Below are 27,084 nucleotides of genomic sequence, written 5' to 3'. Positions count from 1 at the left end.
TCATTGTAGTATTATTGAAGGGAGGAATATATAGATGAAGTAAATTGATAATTTTGAAATGAAATTGATGGTCTTGTTGAGGTTCATTAAGTTTGTTTGTAGTAACTTAAATTTTCCAAATAAAATATTAAAAATATAAGTGGGCCAGTTTATCATTAAGAGTTAGTTTTTCAATTTTAGCTACTTGGTTACAAAAATTGTATATTTATTTAACTGGTCATGTTTGGATTTTGATCTTCACGTGTTGACTTGATGATTTTTTTCCTAAATGACCAACGAGAATTCATTGTTATGAAAGTCTTAGCATCTTTTTAATATTTTACTGTTTGGATAGTAACTGATTACATCAGTGTTATAATACACATCAATAAATGAATTTTCATCACTTGATATTATTAAGAGTACGTACTTTTATAATATACTTTTTTAGTAATTCTTTGGAGTTTATGAGTTACAGTTACACATAATTTCATTTTAATAAGTATAGCATGTGATAGAATGTTGGTAAGGTATCTGAAATTTGAACCATCAGCGGACCATTAAGAGGTGTCTTCAGTGAATGACTTTTCCTCAACGTATTTGTTTCTAAATGTATTTCCAGCTCTGGCTGAATTCACAGAAGCAGATGAAGCAATGGCAGAGCTCGCAGTAGCTGACAATGTTTTCCTGTTCCTCACTGAGTCTGTAGTCGTGTCAGAAAACTTCTATCAGGAAGAATTTTATATTCGTAGAACCCATAATCTCATTACAGATTTCCTCGCACTTATGCCAATGAAGGTAAGCGTTGCAATATATAAGATGAGTAAAATGTAGTGAAAGAATTTTGCATAATAATTTTGAACTGATTGATCAGCTTAGTTTATGTTTTGGAAACTTAAAAAAAATCTTTTATTGTAGACTTAAAAAAAGTTTTTTTGGCAGTTCTGGAGATGGATCCCAAGAATGCTGTATCACTGAGCAATATCTCTAGCACTTTGTTTGGTTTTGTCTCACTAAGTTGACTAAGCTAGCCTCAAACTTGTGATCCTCCTTCCTCAGCCTCCTGAGGAGTTGCTGGGATTGTGGGAGTGTGCCACTTCGTCTGGTGCTAGTATAAAATTTGACTGTTGTGTGTTGCAACTATAGTTGTGGCTCATGAAAATGAAGTAAAATGATCACCGTTAGTCAAAAGTAAACCATTATTAGGAAGAGATGTTTGACATCGAAAATGGTTTACAATGAGAAAGTAGTAAGTGAAAGTGCTTTTGTGGATAGAAAATTACTAACTCCATGATACTGCCCTAGGGATCAGTGCTGAGGTTGCCTTTTGTAATGTAGTTGGCTCTTTCCATCTATAGGTTCCACATCTATAGGTTCAGCCAACAGAGGCTTGAAAACATTTGGGGAAAAAAAATTGCATCTATACTGAAGATGAACAGGGTTTTCCCTTGACCTCATTTCCTAAATAATATAGTGTAACAACTATTTATATAACATTTGTGTTGTATTAAATATTATAAGTAATCTAAAAATGAGTTAAAAAGTATATGGGAAGAGTTACCTAGATTGTTTGCAAATGCTGTATTATTTTATATAAGAAACTGAATCAAGTGTGGATTTTGGTTTCCTTGGGGGTGGGGTGCTGGAACCAGTCCTCCATGGATAGCAAGGGACAATGGTATTTTTATACATGATTTGGAAGAGGCACAGTGAATAATCTCATCTTACAGATAATTGTTTATACTCTTGGTCGTATAAATGGGACTCAGGGTATATACAAGTAACATAACGGATTTAAGAAACTGTTATGCAGTGGCTTGAGCTGTAACCCGTGATCCAAAAAAAGAGTTGTTGGAGCTATTTCAGACAATTCCTTTATATAGCATATGTTCTATGTGCCATTTTGTACCTAAGAAGTCATCAAAATTGTGGCAGAAAGTAAATGTGTGTATATTATAAAACTTCCTCTTTTGTGTGTTAAAAAGAATACACCCCAGAGGTTCTACACTTAAAATACATTGTGAATTTCTGATACCATACTTTTTGAGAAACACAAAGCAAATGGAAAAAGTGCCAAGAGGAAGACATAAAGCTGATGAACACATAAAAAATGTCCTGGGCTCAATCCCCAGCACCATGGGGGGGGGGGGTAGGAAATCTACTCCCTTTGAGCAAAGAATTTATAGTCTAATCAATGAAGTAGATATATATAAAGAAAATAGATTATATAAAGAAAATAGTGAGAGGGGCAGACAGTAAATTACAATGATAAGTATAGCTTACTTAGGGAATAGAATAGTCAGAGTGTACCTAACAGTTACTTTAAATGTCAGCAACATTGAAGTCTTGATAGGTAAGCATCACAGAACTTTAATGGGACCTTGCCAATCCTTTATTTAACATATGTAGAATCCTTAGAAGGGTTAAGACTTAAAATGTTTTCCTAATTAGTAACCCAGATGAGTATGATTATGGAAAGATGAGAGGAATTTGAATAGTAGAATCATAAATGGTTTGGATAAGGTAAATACTGAATTTACATGATACTGGAATATTGGAATTTATTTAATAAATAAAATATATATACAAAACTACTTGGATTATGTATTTTTTCTTGCAAGAGCTTTGGCAGTTTGTAGGTATCAATAAATATGTCTTATTTCATTCAAATAATCAAGTTGATTGGCATAAAGTGAATCCTAATGTATTGTGTTGTACTTTTTGTTTCTATAGGATCTGTAGTGATATTTCCTTTAATTCCTGATATTGATAATTTATGTCTTTTCCCACTCTTCTTAATTAACCTGTCTAGAGGGTTATTAATCTTACTGGTCTTTCTAATGAATCAGTTTTTGGTGTCATTTGTTGTTGTATTATATTTCATTTCAGTGTTCCTTATTTCTGCTTTTCAGCATTTTCTTTCTTTTGCTTTGGGTTTAATTTGCCCTTTTCCTTTTTAGTTTTTTAAGGTGGAATCTTAGATTATTGATTTGAAACTTTTTCTCCCTAATATAAACTTTTTTAATACTACAAATTTACCTTTAATAACTGCTTTAGCTGTGCCACACAAATTTTAACAGATTGCATTTTATTTTTTGTTTTAATTTCAATGTATTTCCTAATGTTCCCTAATATTTATATAGAAGTATGTTTTTTAATTTCCAGATGTTTGGAGGAATTCCCAGTTATTTCTCTCTCATTAGTTTCTAGTTTAGTTCTGTTGTGGTAGGAGAACATCATAAGATTTTAGTTATGTTGATGTTTGTTTTATCTCTCAAAATATAGCCTATCTTGATTAATACTCTATGTACACCTGAAAGGAATATATATTCTATTGTTCTATGGAATGGTCCATGAACATTAATTAGGTTAAGTTGCTTGATGCTGTCAAATCTTTCATATCCTTACTGATTTTCTCTGTATTTGTTTTATTGAGCTTTGAAAGAATAGTATTGAAATGTCCAGCTCTATGCAATTGTGGATTTGTCAAGCTATTTTGTTTTTGTTGTTGTTAAGAAGTAATTTGTGGGGACTGGAGTTGTGGCTGTGGTAGAGCACTTGCCTGGCAATGTGTGAGGTCCTGGGTTCAATTTTAACACCACATATAAATAAAATAAAAGATCCATTGAAAACTAAAGAAAAATATTTTTAAAAAATTGCTTATTAAAAAAAGTAATTTGTTCTTTCTGTTGACCTTTAGTTTACACAAATGTAAGACAGTGGTTCTCAAGCAGGGCTCTAATAATCTTCACAGCATGTTGGGAAATGAGCAAGGCTGCATTTGCTTGTTACAGTTGCCATAGTGTTGTTATTGGTGGTTAGTATAGTTCCAGAGATGGTAAGTTTCTTGTAATGTTCAGGATGATTCACCCCAGTGAAGAAGTGTCCTACCTGAAATGTCACTAGTGGCCCCATTGGGAAATACTGTGGTTACACTCACCTTCTAAGTAGTCAAAATTTCTTTGAAGATTTAAGATACTAGAAATTATAGGTAGTAATGTTGCGATAAATTTCCTTGCATACTTCTTCATGTCACTGAAGTGGAATAGGTACTTAATGGTTTTCTGTTATGTAATCACTTTAAGATAGTTTTCTAATGTTCTGATTTCATTATTATTAAGCCATAAATAAGAAGTTTATATTAATTTGTCTAATAATTTTAATAGGTAAAACAGCTGAGGAACCGGGCAGATGAAGATGCTCGAATAATTCACATGAGTATGCAGATGGGTAATGAACCCCCCATTTCTCTCAGAAGGGATCTAGAACACTTAATGCTCTTGGTAAGACACTATATTGAATAGTCTGTCATCTCTTTGTCCTTTCAATATTTTTTTTCTTAACTTTAGAAAATTTTAACTATAGTACTTTAAATTCGCAAGGAAATTCAGTACTAGTGTACATTTTTATTTAAAGCAATTTTTTACTTATAAGCATTTCTCACAGTTTTTGCTTACTCGTTGCAGATTGGTGAACTATATAAAAAAAACCCTTTTCATTTGGAGCTCGCCCTAGAATATTGGTGTCCCTCAGAGCCTCTGCAGACTCCCACCATCATGGGCTCTTATCTGGGGGTGGCTCATCAGCGACCCCCACAACGCCAGGTGAGTCTTTAGGCTTTTTACTTTTATATTCTGGTGTGGTAATGGGGAGTTTTGAAAACATGAAAAATATTACTTCCTGATGTTGACGCTGTTTAAAACAAAAGACCTCTAGTCTTAACTATTAGAAATTTACACTTTTCCCTTATTTGTGGAAATTTAAAACCATTAAATTCAAGTTCTAATCATTTTGCAGGTTGCTTAGAGGCAAAAGGGAAAGTCTCATCATTTATCACTTATTTGAGTTTTATTAGTATTTTAGTCTGTCTTCCAAAGGTGCAACAGTAATGAATATACATGATTTTAATCAAGTTTTAGGAGTAGGAGAGGTACAGATATTAAGGAACAAGGCTTAGAAGTTTTAATTGATGAGAACATGCCTTCGATGACTATTGATAATGCAGGCAAGAGTTCATTTTCCATCCTATATTGTCTAAAGTGTGAGGTACAGAAGTAAATAAAATGGACTGCCATGTCAGTATTCATATCTTTGGGATATTTGTTGTAGAAGCTTTCATGCTATTTTTTTTTTTCTCTGAAGTCTGTGATCAGATGCTCTTCTATTTTACTGTATTTCTTGTATTGTTTCAGTTTTTCCCCCATTCTAAAAAAATGTTTCAGAGAAGGATGTAATAAAACCTTTTTAAAAATTAAAAAAATTTTCTATTAAAAATCTGAAACATTTGGAAGACAGAATAATTATAATGAATATCCAATATCTTAATTTCACCTTTTAAGTTCACATTTTGCCATGTTTGCTTCATCTACTACCATTATTCCTACCACTTTTATTTTGCTGGGATTTTTGAAAGGAATTTATATAGTCAATATCACATTTCACGCCTCAGTAGCTACAGTAAGTAGGATCTGTCTTCAAAATAAGGATATTTTCCTATGTCATCATAAAACCTTGTTACACCTGACACATTTAACAATAATTCTCAGACATCTGTAGCATTTTCAGTTGTGAGTTCCAACTAATGAGTCTGAATTAATATTTTTAGTTATAGGTTTAAAAAAGAAGCAATTTAAAAGGGAAAACTAAGAAAGAGCTTTAATACAACAGGAGTATAGGAACATGGTTTTGGTGGCAACTATCAAAATAATAACAGGTTACTTGGTTTTCATACTAATTTAGTTGGGATTTAGGAACTTTTGAGTTCTAAGTATACCTTTGAATTTGCTGGTTAATTTTGGATTAGTAAATTTCTTCAGCTGTTTTACATATTTAAAAATGTGTATAGTCACACAGTTTTCTTAGAACATGCCTACAATTACAGCAACTCTGTAGGCTGAACTGGGAGGAGAGTAAATTTGACTCCAGCCTGGGAAACTTAGGAAGACCCTGTCTCAAAATAAAAAAAAATAATTTTTAAAAAAAAGAGCTGGACATGTAGCTCAATGTTAGAGTGTCCTTGGGCTCAATATTCAGTTGTTGTCATTGTTTTTTGGTACTGGTAATTGAAACCAGGGGTGCTTAACCACTGAGCCACATCCCCAGCCCTTTTTTATATATATGTATTTTTAAGAGACAGGGTCTTGCTAAGTTGCTGAGGCTGGCTTTGAATTTGTGATCCTCTTGCCTGAGTCTCCCAAGCTGCTGGGATTATAGGCATGTGCCATTGTGCCTGGCAGTTCAATATTCAGTTCTGCAAAAAATGAGAAAATATGTACAGTTCTCATGTTGTAACATTGAGATGTTTGGGGGAAAATGCACTTTATGTTCACAAAAATATTCTGTAATTGCATTAAACTGCTAATGACGAGTTTAGAAAACAATTTTCATAAATAGAATACCAATTAATTTTGTCTTTTACAAGGTTTAAATCAGAATACTTAATTGGTTTTAGTTCATATGTAGTCTGTATTAGCCTAGTCCATGTTGTCTTATAGTTAAGATACACTTTATTTAAAGTATTTTCTTTTCTGTATTTCAGGTTGTCTTGTCAAAGTTTGTTAGGCAAATGGGTGACCTCTTGCCTCCGACTATATATATTCCCTATTTGAAAATGCTCCAGGGCTTGGCCAATGGGCCTCAGTGTGCACACTACTGTTTTAGCCTCCTCAAAGTCAATGGTAGTAGTCATGGTAAGGAAATCTAGATGTTGTTTAAGTTTGTTGTTACACTCTTGAGTTTGGTACCCTACTGCTTAGTAAAGAAGGTTGTTGTGTTTGCTGGGATCCACCAAGGGTATAAATTGTTCTTATGATAACAGAGGGCAAGAGGCACACTTGGTGACACCTTGATTATGGTCTCACAGATTTGGGAATTTGTCATTCCTTTTTACAGATACAGTTCAGTATAACAGATCAGAATAAGTGTAAAATTTCAAGAACACATCTGGTGTACAAAGAAAAATATATATACCCTTGCCACATCTGTTTTATTTCTTTATTTTCATAAATACTTATTTTTCTAAAGTTTTCTCTTGACCCTCTCCCAGTTTCCTTACTTCATTTTCAAACTAGGTCTGGTTAAACCAGAAACAGTGCAAAAGAGAAAAAAGATATTAGACATCTGGTTCTTCAGGCAGATATTATTCTCATTTTTACATGTGAAGAAGCTGAGGTTTAGAGATGTTAGATAATTTACCCAAGGTCATTGGTCAGTCAAGATCAGAACTAAGATCTGCCTGGTTCCAAAGCCAGTGTTTTGACTACTTTGTCAGGCCTGCCTATTTTATTTGCTGTAGTCTTGCCCCTAGTGCTTGGTGTGTAATAGAATAGCATAAATTTACAAATCTAGAGTGTAGTTACCTTTCTTTGGGAATTCAAGCTCAACATTTGTGGATTATTTTGTGGGGAAAAGCAGCCCTGTGTAGCTGCATGACAACACAGAGAACTCTCCTGGATTTTAAGCAGGTAACTGACATACAAAATAATTAGTATTTACATGGGCATCACCCCATCCTTAGCCCTTAGGAAAAATTAATCCAGAGTTCTAGTTCATAGAGGGATTATAACCCTTTTTCAACATAATATTTACCTAGGCAAGATAACACACTACTTGCTTCGGACAAAGTTTGCCTTTGTGTTATGACAAAGGCAAAGTTTATTGTTTTAAATTAACTTTGTTTCCATTTCTAAGCAAATGAATAGAGATTTTTGAAAAAAATTCTGTACTGCCTTTCTTTACAGTTGAAAATATTCAGGGAGCAGGTGGTAGTCCTGTTTCCTGGGAGCATTTCTTTCACTCCTTAATGCTTTACCATGAACATCTCCGGAAGGATCTTCCAAGTGCAGATAGTGTCCAGTACCGTCACCTTCCTTCACGTGGCATCACCCAGAAGGAGCAAGATGGGTTGATTGCTTTTTTGCAGCTCACGTCTACCATCATTACTTGGGTAGGTAACCTGTCCACAGCATGTTTATTTATATTCCAACACAGTGATATTTTAAGGGGTCAGACATTTTCTTTTAATGCTTAATGTGAATGATAAATTTAGCATGATATATAGTCTTTTGCCTTTAAGCACTTTGTTTTCTTGTCCTGCAGAGGGTATAAATTATGGTAGTCTTACTCACTGGAATAATCTTGGTATGAAAATAATAGCCTGAACCTGAAATAAAGTAGCTAGAGTGGCATGTAAGAATCATTGTTAAGTGTGCATCCTTCTAGAAGGTTTTCTAGCATAAGTGTGGTGATGATGTGTGTGCATACATAGAGAATAGCTTTAATTAAAAAGAAAGGTTATTTATGGAATTATTTTCTCTCCCTATTCCAAAGCATTTTACCAGCTACAAATCAATCTTTATGAAAGACATTATTTTCATAACATTATTTTCCAACTTTGAAATCTCATTTAGTGATTTATAATGTTCACTAGAGCAAGTTCAGTTGCTCAGGCTAATGTTTTCTCTGGAGAAAAGGAATAGTATCTTTCACTTGAGTCTAAGAGTTAGAGATCAGCCTGGACAACAATAAAACTCAGTGTCTAAAATAAAATAAAATTGAGAAGTCTTTCTCTCTTTTTTTTTTGGTGTTCATTTCTCAGAGTGAAAATGCTCGTTTGGCTCTCTGCGAACATCCTCAGTGGACCCCTGTTGTGGTGATTCTGGGACTTCTGCAGTGTAGTATTTCCCCTGTTCTCAAAGCTGAACTACTGAAGACCCTTTCAGCTTTTGGAAAGTCTCCTGAAATTGCTGCTTCCCTCTGGCAGTCATTGGAATACACTCAGGTAGCGTTATGAACTCCCTTATTTGTATTGTTTGGAAAGTGAGCTCAATAACAGCATACAAGCAAGAGCATCATGTTTGGACTAACAGTATACCATGGACTTCTCAATGAGAAATTATGGTTTGGGGGCCACATATAGCATCAGAAACTAAGAGGCCTGGGTTTTTCTCTTGGATTACTTGGCAAATTCATTAAGTTACCAGAGACTGGTTTTTCAAATACATTTTTGAAGACCTTGTTTTTTAATGTCTGTAAAGATATTAAGAGGTAGATGGAATTCAGCTCTGTCTTCAAAACCAGGCTAATACTGTAAGCCTTCATAAGTCATATGTACTCTTGTGGGAAATGTCTGTTTTTTCTTTCCTGTATTCATACTGCCCTACATCAGAAGAGTGAAATATCTGTGGAGATTGTTTTCCTACTAAATGACAGCACAAACTGCTAAGTTTGTATAGAAATTTTAACAGTAACCAGAGGACTTTTTACTGCTGGTCATGAAGACTTATTGCCAGGAACATAAATTTTGGGCATAAATGAGAATATAGCAGGAATTTTTGACTTCTTAGGAAATGTACTTAAACTGCCATGGGAGGGGAAATATATGGGTTATATAATGTTTGGGGGTCAATGAATTATTAATTTTTCCTTCTCAAAATGCAAGCTATATTGGAATATTTTTGTCAAGTATATTCTCTATGTATAATGTGAAAAAGGAAAATAAGGGTATCCTTTATAGGAATATCCCTAAGAAAATGGTTAGTTGGAATATGTGTTGTCTTAGAAGCAATACAATATAAAGTAGCCTGTAATTCTAACTCATTATTTACAGAAGCAGCATTTTAAAGTAGTAAAGTATTCTAGAGTAGCTCTAACATAGGCTTCCTGAAGATGTGAATGATACTTTGTAAAAAAAAAGAAAAACAATAATTAGTGGGACTGTGTGTTCAGAGACGGGGCCACTTTTGACCCAGAATTGCTAGTGAAAGTCCCAAGAGAGACTCCTCCCTTGTCATTTCTGATGGACAGTGTGAGATGTGTGGGTGTGGTGGGTGAGGTATGTGATATTATATTGCATAGCCACTCCTGCTCATTGATGAATGAGGAGTACATCTAACATCTACTTCTTATTTTAAGATACTGCAGACTGTCAGGGTTCCGAGTCAGAGGCAAGCTATTGGTATTGAGGTAAAGTTTTCCTTTTAGTTTAAATGCTATATTCATTCATACTTGTAATGATAAAAGAACTGTGAAAAATTTTTCTTAACCTTTTAAATTTCTGTGATTTTCAAATCTAGTGTTTTTACATTTGAAGGGTTTTCTGAGCAGTGTTGAAATGGAGATAAAATTCTCAATGAAAGGAACCAAAATATGTAATGTTTCAGTGTTGGAAAAGGATGTTACATGGTAGCTATCCAAACTGAAAATTCTTGGTTCGAATTCAGTTTAATTAGGTTACTTGAGTTAACCTGAAGCAAGAATTAATTCTTTAAGTTTCTATTTTCCCTCTTTTTAAAGAAACATTTTAAGATTTCTAGTTTTTTGTTGTTATTTTTTGGGTTTTTTTGGGGGCGTGTACTGAGGATTGAACTCAGGGGCACTCGACCAGTGAACCACATCCCCAGCCCTATTTTGTACTTTATTTAGAGACAGGGTCTCACTGAGTTGCTTTAGCATCTCACTTTTGCTGAGGCTGACTTTGAACTCATGATCCTCCTGTCTCAGCCTCCTGAGCCTCTGGGATTACAGGTGTATGCCACTGCGCCCTGCAAGATTTCTATTTTTAATTCAAGATTGGGATGATATGTGGGAATTTGAAATTCTTTCAGTTGACCCATCTGTATTGATATAATATTTTGTGTTTTTCCTCTCAGTGAAAAAGTAGTAATATCTGTTACTTATCTTTTGTTGCGATATAGTACTATGAATTAATTTCTGTAAAATGCTGTGCACTATATAGCTGTTAGTTTTGTATTGCCAGATTTTCTTTATTTTTTTTCTTTAAAGGTTGAACTCAATGAAATAGAATCCCGGTGTGAAGAATACCCATTGACTCGGGCCTTTTGCCAACTTATTAGTACCTTGGTGGAGAGCTCATTTCCTTCTAATTTGGGCGCTGGTCTTCGGCCCCCTGGCTTTGACCCTTATTTGCAGTTTCTTAGAGATTCTGTGTTTCTCCGATTCCGTACAAGAGCTTACCGGAGAGCAGCTGAAAAGGTTAAGTTCAGAGAAAAGTTTATTTCTCCTTATTCATTTACTGTTTCATTTTCTTTATCCAGGGTGAAAGAGGCTATAAATTCATTTAAGCTTTTGAAAATTAGTAAAATTCATTGTTTTAATTCTGAAATGTTTTGGTTGGATTAATTTGCGTGCATTAGAAATAAGTTTGGGCATTAACATCAAAGCACTGACATTTAGTGATCAGTCACTGATATGAGTTTATAGTCTTGTAGTCTAAATTGAACAAATTTTTACTAAAATTGAACCACAAATGTTACGCCTTTGTTGAAAACACACTTCCCTATAGGTCAGGGATTGAAGGAAGTTTAAACTTGCTCACCACGTTGTATCTGTTAGTGCTTGTGGGTTGCAGAGTGGGAAAAGGAGTATCTTGACCCATGAGCCGTGTCTGCCTTGGTTGAAGGCTGAGGGAGCACTGACATTTATGCGCATATTGGCTCTGCTTGCAAGGCACCACTGAGCTTATATATCATTTTATGTAATTCCAGTATTGCCTTGAGGCAGGTACTATTAATATTCCCATTTTACAGATGGAGGCTTAGCAAGGTTAAGAAACTTGCCTAAGGTCCAGGACCAGGATTTGAACGTAGGACTCTGATTCCAGATCCAAGCTCATAACCACTAAACTATGTAAGAGATCCTTCCAGGTTCTGATGTAATTCACATTAGTCTATAGTACTGTTTATTACTTCATAGAATACCCTTGGTTCTATCTTGTAGGAACATTTCTGCTTCATTTTTATAGTTTGTTGTTTTTGAACATGATGGGGTTTTGGGGAGTATATTAATGATTATAAAAATAACTTAGTTCCTGCTATTTGAGGCAATTAGGAAAATTCAAGAAGAAATTTTATTACCCATAACCCTGTTGCTAAAAGGATTCTTACTTCTAATCTTTTTTCTATGCGTATATATTTAAATAACACTTGAGATAATTAGATCCCTTTGATGTTCCTTATTTACCACTTAGCTTCATGTTATTAAGGATTCTTTGAAAATAGTCTTTTTAGTTACTGTATAACATTCATTATTTGTATGTAGCATAGTTTGCTTATTCATTGCCCTCAGTGGAAAAACCTTATTTCTGATAATAATCACAAATACCCAAATTTCTTTTTTGTCAATTGCTTAATGATTTTTGTGTCCCTTGTAGTAAAAATACACGTTTAAGAGGGAATACATTTTATGTAAGCTCTAGAACTATCTTGTTAACATGAATTTCCTAATCTGATGAAAATGATAACAGCAGCCATGCCTCATTAATAAAGTTATTTTAGATGAATAATGGGGTGCTAATCATTGCAGTATCTTCCACAAAATGTTCTGACACTTTTTTTGCACTTGTTTTAAATGTCCTGTTTGCCTTTTCTTAAAAAGGTCAGTATGACTTAAGTGTTTGGAGTTCTGGTCAGCCATGTTCTTTCCAGATGTTACTCTCTTCAACCATTTGTAGCTACTTTTCAAGTGGTGCTGCTTTCCCTGCCTGTCATTGATTTCTGTTCCACCCCACATATTTACCTGAAAAAAAATTTCCCTTAATTCTTAGAATTTATTTTACTTGAAAATCTTCTTGAGCTTAACTTACGTAACTATTTTAGGAAATAACTTCTCACAGAAACAGTGGTTTGGATTGAGACAAATAATATAGCATGTTAGAGGCAGTTTCTATAGGTATCAATTCTAAAATCTATCATGTGACAATACATCTTTTTATTTGAATAAATTTTGAAAATTTTGGAAAATACCAAAAAATTAAATAAAAATAAATGATTATCCTGTGGTCCCATTCCAAAATTCAGCCTTGATAAAATTAAGTATATTGGAAAGAATGATTTTAAGAGAATAATTTTAACAACCATCCTGTCTACAAAACCAATCTTAGTTTTACCAAAATTCTGTACCATAGATTTTTAAAGTGAAGTTTTAATTTTACCATATATATTGCTATATGTATTCATCCTTTATGTAAGCATTTTTCCTTATTTGTACAGAACTTTCAAATTCAGTTTTAACAAAGTTGATAATGGGGTCATTTGGGGCAAGTCTACCAGTGATTGTATCTTTACTGTCTTTGGCTGTAGACATGGGATAGAACCATATTCTGAGGAGACCACGACTTGACTTCCGGCATGTTTGCTGTCAAGCTATTTGGTCTTGGGGGATCAAACACCACTTTGAGCTTCATCTATAAATAACAATGATTAGATGAGATGATTTCTTAGAGCCTTTCCATGCTTTTTAAAGAAAGTGAAATGTTTGGCTGTAGGAGAGATCTGCTGTTTAATTATAAATTAAATGTGACTAGGTGCTAAATGCTTTAAATTTGTTAACAAGGGCTAACCTCTTCTATAGAAATGTTTTAAAAAATGTTTTACTGTAAAATGAGCAAATCCATTATCCTTCAGCAAAATAAAGCAACATGGGATTTCTATGTTGCTTAGCATAAATTAATAAAATAAACAAGGGACTTCACTCATTTTTCAGAGAAAAATGTTAGGAATGCAAAGCCTGGCAAGGCTACTACCTTGGATTATTTGACTGTTATTAAAATGCTTGTTTCTTTCTGTAGTGGGAAGTTGCCGAGGTTGTTTTAGAGGTGTTTTATAAACTGCTCAGAGATTATGAGCCTCAGCTTGAAGATTTTGTGGACCAGTTTGTGGAGCTACAAGGTAATTTGTCACTTTTCAAACAAGGTGTCAACTATTTAAAAAGCTAATTATAACTTATAACTTATGTATATATTATATACAAGTTCAAATTTATATTTATAAACTAAATTAGAAGTTATTTATAAGTTAATTAGAACCTAATCTTTTGTTTCATTGTTTTAATCATCTCAGTTGTTTTGTTCAAGAGAAAAATACAGTAAAATTCAAATGAAAAATGAAGAGCATTACATTTTAGATTCTTTAATGAGTTAACCTATAATCGGCGACTAGCTGCTATGTGAGTAAATTATTCCCTTATAGGAATTCCCTTTTGGGAATTATTCCTCTATACTACCATTATATAGTTTGTGTTACTGTCTCTAAATCAAAATTTACCTTCATTTGTTTAGATCCCATTGAATTTATAAATCTCATGATTTCATAGAAAGCAAGGATGTGATGAAAACAAATTCACCATCTTTGGGACTGTGTTGTGTTCTGTCTAGGAGAAGAAATTATAGCATATAAGCCACCTGGCTTTAGTCTGATGTATCATCTTCTGAATGAGTCACCAATGTTGGAGCTTGCTCTGAGTTTACTGGAAGAAGGAGTTAAGCAGCTTGATACCTATGCTCCCTTTCCTGGTAGGTACCTGAAAGTTGTTACATTTTGAAAACAGTTTTCTTCTTCTGTAAAAGAGAGTACTTTCTCCCCAGTCCTGAGGATTGAACACAGGGTGTTTTACCACTGAGCTATATCCCCACCACATCCTTTCTTTTTTTTTTTTTTTTTTTTTTTTGAATTTTTATTTGGAGATAGGATCCTCTGAATTGCTTATTAGGGCCTTGCTAATTTGCTGGGTCTGCTGGCTTTGAAATTGTGATCCTCCTACCTTGACCTCCTGAATCACTGAGATAACAGGTGTGTACTACTGCACCTGGCTCTAACTTCCATTTCTGGGTTTCAGGGAAGAAACACCTGGAGAGAGCAGTACAGCATTGCCTTGCACTTCTCAACCTTACTCTGCAAAAGGAAAATCTCTTCATGGATCTTCTAAGAGAGAGTCAGCTGGCTCTCATAGTCTCTCCTTTAGAACAGCTGTTGCAGGGAATTAATCCCAGAACTAAGAAGGCAGACAATGTAGTAAACATTGCAAGGTAAGTTATATTTATAGGTAGAGAAATGATGATATGAATCAGATGGACACTCTAGCTTTGATTTCTAAATTTTGTTGGATCTCTAATGCATCCCTTATTATTGGCCTTTTAATCTTGCTTTTTCTAGCTCTTTTGATTTTAGTAACTTCGAATCTCACAATTTCTCCTCTCAGGATAATTCTGTATCCTAAAAATATTTGAGTTTGAAATACACATTATTATTTGTTTTCTGCGGGGTAACTGGGAGTTTGGATAATAGGGCTAGATAGGAAGTAAACATCTTTCTCCATACATATATCCTAGCTTTCTGATGGTTTTGTGTTCCGTGGCTTATAGAAGCATTACCAGTTTCACATGATGATAACCTTGTGCCTGTTTGTGTCCAAATCCCCAGTTTTTATGAGACCACCAGTCTTACAAAGCTCCCTTCAGTGACTTCATCTTTACTTGATTTGTTACATATGCAAAGATCCTATTAGAACTTCAACATGTGAATTTTGGAAGGACACAATTCAGCATAAAACAGGCTGTTTCTAACTAGAAGGGGACATCTTTTTCTGATTTATCCTAAAATGCTATATGACTCGGGGAACCCCTGGTTCTAAATTTTTCTTTATTGAGAATAATGAGAAACCAAGTTTGATCAGATTGTTCCTCAATGTTTTCTTGTTCTAAAGATACCTGTATCATGGGAATACTAATCCAGAACTGGCTTTCGAAAGTGCTAAGATCCTCTGCTGTATCTCTTGCAACTCCAATATTCAAATAAAATTGGTTGGAGATTTCACACATGACCAGGTAATTGATGCTGTTTCTGGTGCATTCTGACAGAAGTCACAGTATCTATGGAGGAACCATATTCTTGTTTGTGAAAAAATTCTCCAAGATTAGGTACTTGGTTGGACTCTTCACAGGTATACTACATATACTACATATAGGATGTGCCCTGTATCTTACAAAATGGCTCTACTCTAAGCACATTTAAAATGACAGGGATTGTAGATGCAACTTCTGTTTGTTTTCAGTCATCCTGTTAGTTGCTTCTGTTCCCCATGAGCCTCTGCAGTGCTGAATGTGTTTCACTGTTGTGAGCTGTCTACTTCTGTGGCTGTCTGGTGAGCCCATCTGTGTCACTTTATGTGCTGTTACACTGTAGAGTGTTTTTATTCACAGTAGTTGTGTTTCTATTCACTGAGCAGCTATTATTCGGGACACCTTTTACTTTCTTTGTGAACATTTATCTTATTGTATCTCTACTACTTCAGAAATCACTGTTTTATCTAAAGGGTTGTATCCTTCACAGTGTTTCAAAACAGGAGCTCTTCTAGCACTTTCACCTTGGGTAGGACAGATCTTCATCTTGTGAATAATTGTCTCTCACATTGCTAGACCTTTAACATCACTGGTTCCCCTGCCACTCAATGTTAAGAGTAACCTCTAGTTATGACAAGTTGAAATGCCCTGTGGAATGGTGGTACCACCCAGGTTGAGAACCACTGTTTATATGTCTGATCTGTGAGTTCTTGAAACTATGAGATAATCAGGGGATACTGAAGATTTTTGATTTGCTGACATTTTATCTTCCTTCTAGATTTCTAAAGAGAAATCAGCCAAGACATATAAGATAAGCAATGCATTTCTAGAAAGAAGAGGAGAATCTTAATTTTATATTTTGGTTAAGATCTCAGAATACTGAGTATATAATGAAGACATCATGAAACAGCAACTTAATGTTATTTTTTTTAAAGATAATAATTTAATTCTTTGGGAAGGAAAATTAGGCAAGTGAAAGTTTTAGAATCAATAACTTGAGTTTTATTAGCTTATTTTCATAACACTAATATAAAACAATTTAAGGAATTGAGTTTTCTAAATATAACTAAAATCTAAAACCTAAATCCTTTGCTTGGAATAGATTTGCCTGTTTTTGTTTTTGTTTTTGTTTTTCCAGACAGATATTTTTAGGTAAACCATGTTTATCATAGTTTCTCTAATATTTAGAAACCTTTTATTAATTTATTATTATTATTTTTGTCTATATGACCTTAGAGTGTAAGCCAGAAACTGATGGCTGGATTTGTGGAGTGCTTGGATAGTGAAGATGCAGAAGAATTTGTCCGTCTAGAAGAGGGTATGCCTCAGATTAACATGCTTATTTCTTATTTTGCTTTTTTCGGTACCAGTGATTGAAGCCAGGGGTACTTAATCACTGAGCAACATCCGGAGCCCTTTTTAATATTTTGTATAGAGATAGGGTCTCACAAAGTTGCATAGGACCTCGCTAAATTGCTGAGGCTGGCTTTGAACTCATAATCCTCCTGCTCCAGCCTTCCAAGCCACTGGGATTACAGGCGTGTGCCACCATGCCTTGCAATTTTTTACTTTTATATTCTTAACATAAAGAATAAAATCTGAAACTCTTAACTGTCTAGTGGTGATGTAAGACAAATTGAGGATTTGCTATAATAAATGTATAAGGCTTTTTTTATGTTTTATTTTGACACAGGGTCTTGCTAAGTTGTTTATGGCCTCCCTAGGTTGCTTAGGGCTTTACTAAGTTGCTGAGGCTGGCTTTGAACTCAATGATCCTCCTCCCTCAACCTCCTGAGTCATTCGAATTACACTATGCGCTAGGATTCTTAAATAAATTAGACCATTTTAATGGCTAATTGTGTCAATTAAAATGAACATGGAGATTAGGGAAACTTGTGTTATGTCCTCTACTACTGAGCAACATCCCCAGTTCTTTTTATTTTTTTAAATTTTGAGATAGGGTCTCTCTTTTAAATTGCTCAGTCTGTCCTTCAACTTGGGATCCTCCTACCTCAACCTCCTGAGTTGCTGGCATTACAGGCATGTCCACCACCATGCCTGGCTTGTGTTGCATTTTTAAATTTGATATTTGTTAACTGTCTATTGTTTCTTAATATTGTTTGTGATTTCCACATTAAGGATCAGAAATTGAAAAGAAATTAGCTGTAATCCGTCATGAAACAAGAATTCACATCTTGAATCTTCTCATCACATCTCTGGAACGCAATCCACCCAATCTTGCTCTCTACTTGTTGGGCTTTGAACTGAAGAAACCTGTCAGTACCACAAACCTGCAGGATCCAGGTATAACCATAAGGCACATAGGCATTTATTTGTTGCTGTACTTGTGTATCTGAGTGGTCTTTTATTGAACTTTGTGCTCATATGGTAATTCATTGAGAAAAGTAGATGATGTGAAAGATAATATGATGGGTCAGTCTTTAGGACTTAGAGTAAGACTGGGTAAATGGAGCTTTAGAGAATGGGCATTAGTTAAGAGTGTTTATAGCAGTACATATGTTTACAGAATTTGTTATAAAGACAATCTAAGATTTCTAATGTAGCAATTCTACAAGAAAAGTTGAAGGTTCTTTTGGTTTCACGTAGGAGTGTTAGGTTGCCCTCGGACGTGCCTACATGCCATCCTAAACATCTTGGAGAAAGGAACGGATGGGAGAACGGGTCCAGTGGCAGTGCGAGAATCTCCTCAACTGGCTGAGCTGTGTTACCAGGTATTCTGAAGACTGCTTGATAGCACTGAGTAGAAGAAGTTTGCTTGATGTTTGAGTGTACTCAAAGAGGGGAATATAACAGTAAGAGTGAGTTGAAATGAGATCATGTAGTAGTTTGACCAGTCTTTCTTTTATGGATAAAATCCATAAAGTATTGACTCCAAAAATTCTGTAGATCTGAAGATCCTAATCACTTGAAAATGAGGGAAATTAGGATTTTTTGAATGGATTTTTGACCAGGTAGCGTAGAAACTCCAATAGTGTCATATTCTAAGTAGCTCTTTTTGGTGGTGAGAACAGTGAATTTGGGTAAGACCTGTGGTTTCCATCTCTGCTTGAGAACAGTCTTGTGTCACATGGGCATGCCACACAACTTCTGTGAGTCTGAGCTTTTCACTCTGTTGAAAGGGCCGTTGTGAGACTGAAATGGGAGTGTAAGTGGAAATGCCTGTTAACAGCCATGTCGTGAAGCCTGGAGCTGTGTAAGGTGGTAGAAAGTCAGATTAATGTGAAGGTTAAATTATGAGAACTTTTGTGTTTATTTCTTTTATTTATTTTGTAATTATTTTAAGAACTAGACTTTATGTGACTCATCTAGTACCATAATTCACATTTTTAAAGAAATGCACCATTAACCTCTCATTGGCATTTTCTATTATTCTACATTTCTATTGGTAATTTTTCACTATTTCTGTTTTCTGCCTGTACAAACGTACTTTCACTGCACTCTACTGCAGGTAGGTGTTTCTGTGAATCAAATTTAATTCTTCCTTAAAGGCAAAGCAAATTTGCTGTACACTTGAGTGCAGTGTTGTAGAACTTGATATATAGGTAGAAGCAATTGATGAGCTTAATCATCTAGGCCACGGGCAGGTAAAATAAGTGAATGAAGCCAGGTTTAAGTCAGAAAAGGAGGGGCGTGGAGGGAGAGAAGCGTCTGATGAATGGGAGAGCACATGCCTTGCTCTTTAGCTCCAACTGCTGTACTGTGTTAGAGAGCAGGCTGTTCTGCCAAATTATTATTTCTCTCACATCCTTGAGCATCTTATTGTATTTTCTTAATTTTGTTTTGAGAAGTTCAGTATTAGCTTAAGGTTCTACTTATAGAATATCAAAAAACAAGCATACAACTGTAGCAAAACTGTTTGCTTTATACCTTGCCTTTCCTTGAGTATACTTATTGTTTATTTAGTTGTATTCAGGACACGTGTTCTTTTACTCCCTCTCCATCTATACTTTCAGGATTGCTGTAGTGTAAATTTCATTTGGGTTATTTACCAATTTTTACTCTGCTCTCATGAATATCTTCAGTTACTTTGGCTTGTTTCATATTTTACTTAAGAATATATCTCCCCCCCCCAAAGAATATATTTCCAGATATGGATTTGCAGTTAGTTCTCATTATTCATAGTAGTTACATTTTAAGGAGTCATTGTGAACACCGAAGGGGGGGATCCTGAGCAATAACCCCTAAGAAAAATAGAGGACTAGATTCCTGCAAACCATGGATCCTAGCATTCTCCTCAACTGATGAATCCATAATCTTGTTTTATGTGTATTTCTGTTTAAAAAACACTTATGTAGTATATATTGTTGATTCCTTAACATTGAACTCTGGGCAAATAGCAATGGAACTTTCATCTATGTCAGTTTTGTCTTACACACGGTTTTCCTCCCAAAATGCCTGTGTGAAGTTTATCTTTACACATATTTTTCACCGTAGCTTTCTTGGGCTTAGGAACACTGAATGGCATTTCAAAACCAGGCTTGGACTGTTTTAAACAGCAAAATCACCAGTCAAAAGCATAAAAATGAGAAAAATGTGGCACTAGATAGACCACAAAAAGACTTGTTTGCAATGCAAGAAATTAGAATATGAAGGCAGAGAGAGTACTCCTTTGTTTGAGTGTATGCTGGTTGAGATTTTTCAGTACTCTGCTGGAAGTACTTTGAGTATTAATTTGGGGGTTACAAATAAATTTTAGCATGTAAGCATATTTGCAAATGTGGAGTCTATAAATAATTGAGTATCAATTATGTAGGATCAGAAGGTATAGTTTATAATTTTAGGTTTTAACTTGTAAGTATAACAGTTGTAATAATGGTGCCAATAATAGATAGGACTAAAGAGTCTGTTACATTTAATAAATGTTTTTTTTAATAAATGTTGGTTAAATGAACCACACATGAATGAAATTTTTCTTTGCTGCTTTGCCAAATACCACAATTTGCATTTTACAGTTAGAATTTTTGTTGGTTTATGAGCTATAAGATGACACCTGCATTATTATTTCCTTATTTTATTTACTTATTTATTTTTTTAAGAGATGGAGCCTTGCAGTGTTGCCTGGGTTGGCCGTAAACTCCAGGACCCAAGTGATCCTCCTACCTAGCTTCCTAAGTACCTGGGACTATAGACATGTGCCACCATGTCTATAGACATGTACCTGGGACTATAGACATGTCTATACCACATGTCTACACCACATGACTATAGACATGTACCTGGGACTATAGACATGTGCCACCATGCCTAGGTTAATTACTGTTTATTGCTGAAAGAAAAATGACATTTTTTTAAATTTTGAATTATTTTTCCTCAAATAAAGCGGTTTTGCCTTTTTTGTCTATTTTAGATCTTTGTGATATTTTCAAACATAATGGAGATCTTATTTATATTGGCGCTAATCACCTTTTCTTACATTTGATATAAAAAAACTTTTACCCCTAAATCTGTTGTTTTCAATTAAATTTATGTTCAGAGTTTATATTGTTGAGTTTGCATATCTTTGTAATTTTTGCAATTTGTTCAGTTTTGGTGTATCATCTTCCTGAGGTTGAAATGAAATAAGTATGGTTGTCAGAAGTTACTGCCAAGTAATTAGCTACTATAATGATTAAAATACTAAAACTTGTTAATTGACTATATGCAGTATTGACAAATATTTTTAAGTGGTTTTTAAATTAGTTATAGGTAAGCACTCTCTTTTGTGTTTCAATATATTTTTATTTTTTTTCAATATATTTTCTTGAGCTAGGAGGCCAAGGACTGTTGATAAATTTGAGTTTATATTTTATACATGGTTTTATCCATTTTGTTTGAGATGTCAGTGTGTCTTAATTTTTCACATAGTAGCTCTAAGTTAATATTTTGTTATCTTAAAATAGCACACATAAAAAAGACTGATTTAAGAATTTTCTTATTTTATTAGGTGATATATCAGTTATGTGCTTGCTCTGATACATCTGGTCCTACTATGAGATATTTGAGAACCAGCCAGGATTTCTTATTTTCTCAGTTACAACATCTACCTTTCTCTAACAAAGGTAGGCCATTATTTTCTTTTGCTATTATAGATTGGGTATCCCTTATCTGAAATGCTTGATACCAGAAGTTTGAGATTTTGAATCTTTTTTGATTTAGAATATTTGCATATACATATTGAGATCTCTTGGGAATGGGACCCGAGACTAAATGTGAAATTTATTTATGTTTATGTACATTGTATGCACTTAATCTGAAGGTAATTTACACAATAGTTTGTGTATGTATTTTTTGACTGTGGCCTATCACGCCGTCAGATACGGAGTTTTCTACTTCTTGGCACTCAAAAATTTTGAATTTTGGAGCATTTTGAATTTGAAATTTTTGGATTAGGTATACTAAACCTTTCTAACAAATGTATAAGCTCATGTTGAGTGATTTTATTCATACAGTATTTGAGGGGAGCAGTTATCATTTTTATGAAATTCTGTTCTAATTTTGTTAGCTTCTGTAGTATTGTGGGTTGCTTTTGTATTTTGTGATTGAGAAGCCTGATATTTTAGCTTCTATCATAAAATTATTTAAACATATCCTGTTAAGGACAGAATTTCATTCTTTTATTAATAAAATTTAAAGATTTTGTTGAAGGGATTAAAAAGTTTTACATAAGAAAATTATGGAAGTTTTAGATTTTTTTTGAACTGAAATTGATTTATAACAACTCTTGATTTACCTTTTTGGTTGTATTTATATTCATGTCTTGAAATAAAAAATTGAAAACTGTAGTGAAAAACATGTTAGTTGACATGGATAATAATTATCACAGACTAAGTTTTATCAGAATTTTTCTTTTTTTCTTGATTGATATTTAACAATTTTCTGAATTCAGATTATATCCAGAGAGTAGTGGTTTATTATTATTTTTTTTTAATTACTTTATATCATCTTTTTATTTAGGATTTTGAGGCTCACAAATTTCACTAATAAATTTTCATTACGAGTAATTGGAAGCTTCTGATTTGTTTTTTAGAGTAACACCCCTGGGAATTATGACCAAAAAATCTTGCACTGGGGTTGAGGTTGCGGCTCAGTGGTAGAGTGCTTGCCTTGCAAGTGTGAGGTACTGAGTTTGATCCTCAGCACACATAAAAATAAATAAAGATACTAAAAAAAAAAAAAAAGAATTATTGGTCATTTAAAAAAAATCTTGCACTTCATTTTCAAAATAAGTTTCTTATTTTTTAGTCTTGAAATTTTGTTTATATAAGAAGCTTTTAGAAACCCTGTCACCTCCTCTCCCCATTGTTGGGAATTGAACCCAGGGCACCGTACCACTGAGCTACATCCCTAGCATTTTTTATTTTATTTCGAGGCAGAGTCTCACTAAATTACCAAGGCTAGCTATGCACACTAGTGCATGACTATAATCCCAGCCACTTGGGAGGCTGAGGCAAGAGCATTGCAAGTTTGAGGCCAGTCTTAGCAACTTAGAGAGGCCCTAAGCAACTTAGTGAGACCCTGTCTCAAAATAAAAATTAAAAAGGACTGGGAATGGGGCTCTGGTTAAGCGCCACTGGCTTCAATCCCTGGTACCAGATAGTTAGATAGATAGATAGATAGAAGATATATAGGATAACTAGCCAGGACTAGCTTCGAAATTCCAGTCCTCCTGCCTAAATCTCTGGAGTTGCTGGGATCATAGGTATGTACCACTGTATCCAGTGAAACCCTCTTTTTATACCTAGCTAATCAAAAAGAATAGTTAATATTTACTTATTAAGGCATGGGGTTTTAAAAATTGATTCACTTTGCATCAGACTATTAATATTGTTATTTGGTGAATTTTATTTTTGTACTGTTATCATTTAGGATTTCAAAGGCAAGCATATAAAAATAATACTGAATTCAAAAACTACTCTTGTATTTGTGATTTCCATCCTTTCGTTATTTATTAAATCAAATGTTCTCAATTATATTAGAAAATCTCATAAAATTATGCAATGTAGTTTTAACTTCTTTTAAATATGTGATTTGTGAAATCAAACTCAAATTGTGTGATAGTTTTTATGAGATATATTTGAAAATGCTCTTTGAAACAAAATATTATATATTAATGTCAAATAATTGCAGACTTAGATCCTTGTGAAATTATCCTAGTAATGAAAACTTGATTTTCTTGTTCTTCATTTGCTTTACCTCATCTTTTATAGATATATACTATCTTATTTTTTTCCCTTTGTATCTTTTTCTTTTGTAATTTTACAGAGTTAATCCTGTAATGTTGCCAAGTTTCTTAAATTATTGACTTCTTTACATGGAAAAATATCTGATGAGTTATGGAATTTAGGTCTGTTCCGATCCCGTGTTATTACTCTGGGAAATGAAATTTATATGTTTAAATTTCAGAATATGAAATCTCTATGTTGAACCAAATGTCATGGCTTATGAAGACTGCTTCAATAGAACTAAGAGTTACTTCTCTGAATCGTCAACGGTCTCATACCCAGAGGCTCCTACACCTTTTACTGGATGACATGCCAGTGAAACCATACTCAGGTGAATATGTGAATTTTGACATTTGTTTTATTGTGCTGTGACTGGTCTGTGTCAATATAAATGCAAATCAGGATTTCATGCATATGTGATTATAGACCAAAACAGTTCTTTCCATCATAAGAATATTTTTCCTTAAAACACAAAATTTAGCCAGGTGCAGTGGCACACGTCTGTGCCCAGCTGCTCGGAAGATTGAGGCAGGAAGATTGTGAGTTCAAGCCTTGGCGACTTAGTGAGGCCCTAAGCAACTTAGCAAGATCCTGTCTCAAAATAAAAAATAAAAAGGGCCTCAGTAGTTATGCACCTCTGGATTCAATTCTGGTACCAAACAAACAAGACATAAAATTTAAGAATCATGCCATGATTGTCATTTTATTTTATTTTAAGCATCCACAGTACAGTTATATACAAAATATTTTGTTGAGTTTGTCACACTGAGCTAGGATGACCTAAGCTATTTCAGTATGTCTTACACATGTGAATTAAAGATACGGTTTTGAGTCATTTCATTGTCATGGTTGGATCTTACCAGTTTTGAAATTCTGATTATCCTCATTAATATTGTGAATGAATACCATAGGGATGGAAAGAATTAAATGAATGTTGGTGTGGGGGTTTTAATTATTCATTAGCAAAAGACTCGTTGACCTAGACACAATGACCTAAAAATAAACACACTACATTTTGTCATTCTCAAATAAATGTAGTTTTAAGAGTGTGTTTGTTTTCCATTCTATTATTATTGATACTCCAACAGATGGTGAAGGAGGAACAGAAGATGAAAATAGGTCTGTCTCTGGGTTCCTTCACTTTGACACCACTACAAAAGGTAATCCTTTGATTTCATAATATATTTATTTTGTAGACATAGTCAATTGCTTAAAACTCATGTAGTTTATTTTGTCTGCAAATTCAGAACTAGTATAGAAAAACTATGTAAAGCAATATTTGTCATTTATAAATTTTTTTAATTTAATAGGTAGGGTTATAGGGTAGGAAGGAAATTATTTTTCTAAGTGTATATAGCAGAAATAAAATCAGATTTAAAGATTTCAGCACAAGTCTTCAGTTTCCAGACTAATGCCCTTTCTGAACATAGTAGTCTTTGAGAGTGAATTGGGTATGATAGGTTTGTTCATCTCCTCAGATACCCCACATACAACTGATTTACTGTTTATTGTTTTTAGTACGTCGAAAAATTCTAAGTATTCTTGACTCGATTGACTTCAGTCAGGAGATTCCTGAGCCTCTGCAGTTGGATTTTTTTGATCGGGCCCAGATTGAACAAGTTATTGCTAACTGTGAACATAAAAACTTACGGGGACAGACAGTCTGCAATGTCAAGGTGAGGATTGCTTTAAGTATCTGAGTACAAGTGGTTCAGCCATTGAGCCATAAAAAAAAGTATAACTATTTACTATCCACCACCACCCTCAACCCCCATGATAGAAATTTTGGTTCCTAGCTTATTGGTCTGTGTGAGTGTGTGGGTGTGTTGTTTTGTTTGTTTGTTTTTAAATCAAACAGCCAGGAAATAAAACTTAATAGACCACACTAGACCACACTAACTTCTTTAGAAGGTTCCCCATCCTTCCTTATTATAATTATTCTGCCTCACTAGTACTGTGGAGTGGTTTTAACTACTTAATGTTCTGTCACACAAATGGTAGTGTCCTCATACAAAGAAGATAACCAGGACACTTGCATTGACTTACCTTCCATGGAGGTTCTTTGGTACCACTTTCCGGAATACGAAAGATTCTTAATATTTTTGTCTGGAAATTGAATAGTGCCATTGTTAGATTATGTATAGAGATATCTGAAACTCCCTTTAGGCCTACTTATAGTAATGCTAAGGATTATTATTTCTACCAGTATCTGAAATGGTCTGTTTTTCTCTTTTCCCCTAATTATATAGCTTCTTCATAGGGTTCTGGTAGCTGAAGTAAATGCTCTTCAGGGTATGGCAGCCATAGGACAGAGACCACTACTAATGGAGGTAAGTTCTATAAAGTAGGTTAGTTTTACTCTTTTAACTACTTAAGTAAACTAAGTTGCTTGTTACAGAACAAGACTGTAAATTGACTTGTAGTTTATCAGTTAGTAAACTACTTAACTATTCACTGGGTACAGTGGCTCACATCTTATAATTCCAGCTACTCAGGAGGCTAAGGCAGGTGGAGGATTGAAGTTCAAGGCCACTCTCAGCAACTTAAGGAGACCCTGTCCGGAAATATATTAAAAGGACTAGGGATACAGCTCAGAGGTAGATGCTTGTGTAGCACATGTAAGGCCATGGAATAATCCCAATATAATAATAATAATCTCATAAAACTACTTAAAAATTAAACCTTCATGGAATCTTTTGATTTGTGATTTTTATAAACTGAAACTGAAGGTTAGTGTTTGGTGTGTCACATACATTTTCTGATATGCAAGTCAGGGATTTAAACTGTCAGAGAGGAGAGTCATTTTTCATTACAAGTGAGGGGAGTTATGGGTAAGAGGTCAAATGGGAAGAACTGTATACATAGAAACACATCTGGCCAGGCCAAGTAGAAAGGCAGAGAAATAAAGACATGTTAGGGAAACATGCAATTGACCTTGGGGTTTAGGCAATTCTAGGTAAAGTAAATATAAAAAGACAGTTGCAAGGAGAAAGATGGGGTTACAAAGTTCATTTCCATCTTATACCACCTCTGTACCTGCATATCTCTCTCTCTCTGTCTCTTGTGTCTCTCTCTCTCTTTCTGTTTCTTTCTCTCTCTCTCTCTCTCACACACACACACACACACACACACACACACACACACAGCTTTATATGTCAAGTTTCATAGTGTTGGCCATCAAAATAACATAAAAAAGTGTCTGCTGCCTGGCCTGCATATTGTGGGTTTTCAAATAAATGTTTTATGAGT

The 27,084-nt window shown here is 34.3% G+C and overlaps 1 protein-coding gene across 2 annotated transcripts in view; it reads left to right on the top strand.

Moving 5' to 3' along the window:
* Nup205 (nucleoporin 205) overlaps positions 1–27,084 on the top strand; it is a 65,239-nt gene that overhangs the window by 15,531 nt on the left and 22,624 nt on the right. The window contains exons 8-27 of one of the 2 annotated variants that reach the window (XM_047562475.1): positions 602–777; positions 4,146–4,262; positions 4,446–4,583; positions 6,518–6,668; positions 7,719–7,924; positions 8,576–8,758; positions 9,892–9,942; positions 10,762–10,971; positions 13,565–13,664; positions 14,150–14,287; positions 14,611–14,800; positions 15,478–15,598; positions 16,850–16,931; positions 17,753–17,917; positions 18,221–18,345; positions 21,558–21,672; positions 24,017–24,166; positions 24,924–24,995; positions 25,354–25,511; positions 26,085–26,165. In XM_047562475.1, coding sequence (XP_047418431.1) covers positions 602–777; positions 4,146–4,262; positions 4,446–4,583; positions 6,518–6,668; positions 7,719–7,924; positions 8,576–8,758; positions 9,892–9,942; positions 10,762–10,971; positions 13,565–13,664; positions 14,150–14,287; positions 14,611–14,800; positions 15,478–15,598; positions 16,850–16,931; positions 17,753–17,917; positions 18,221–18,345; positions 21,558–21,672; positions 24,017–24,166; positions 24,924–24,995; positions 25,354–25,511; positions 26,085–26,165 — 2,729 coding nt within the window. The remainder of the gene's footprint in view (positions 1–601; positions 778–4,145; positions 4,263–4,445; positions 4,584–6,517; positions 6,669–7,718; positions 7,925–8,575; positions 8,759–9,891; positions 9,943–10,761; positions 10,972–13,564; positions 13,665–14,149; positions 14,288–14,610; positions 14,801–15,477; positions 15,599–16,849; positions 16,932–17,752; positions 17,918–18,220; positions 18,346–21,557; positions 21,673–24,016; positions 24,167–24,923; positions 24,996–25,353; positions 25,512–26,084; positions 26,166–27,084) is intronic. The other variant, XM_047562476.1, reaches the window with a different exon arrangement.

Source organism: Sciurus carolinensis, chromosome 8 (genome assembly GCF_902686445.1).
Source record: "Sciurus carolinensis chromosome 8, mSciCar1.2, whole genome shotgun sequence".
NCBI lineage: Eukaryota > Metazoa > Chordata > Mammalia > Rodentia > Sciuridae > Sciurus > Sciurus carolinensis.
This window is presented reverse-complemented; position numbering and strand designations above follow the sequence as displayed.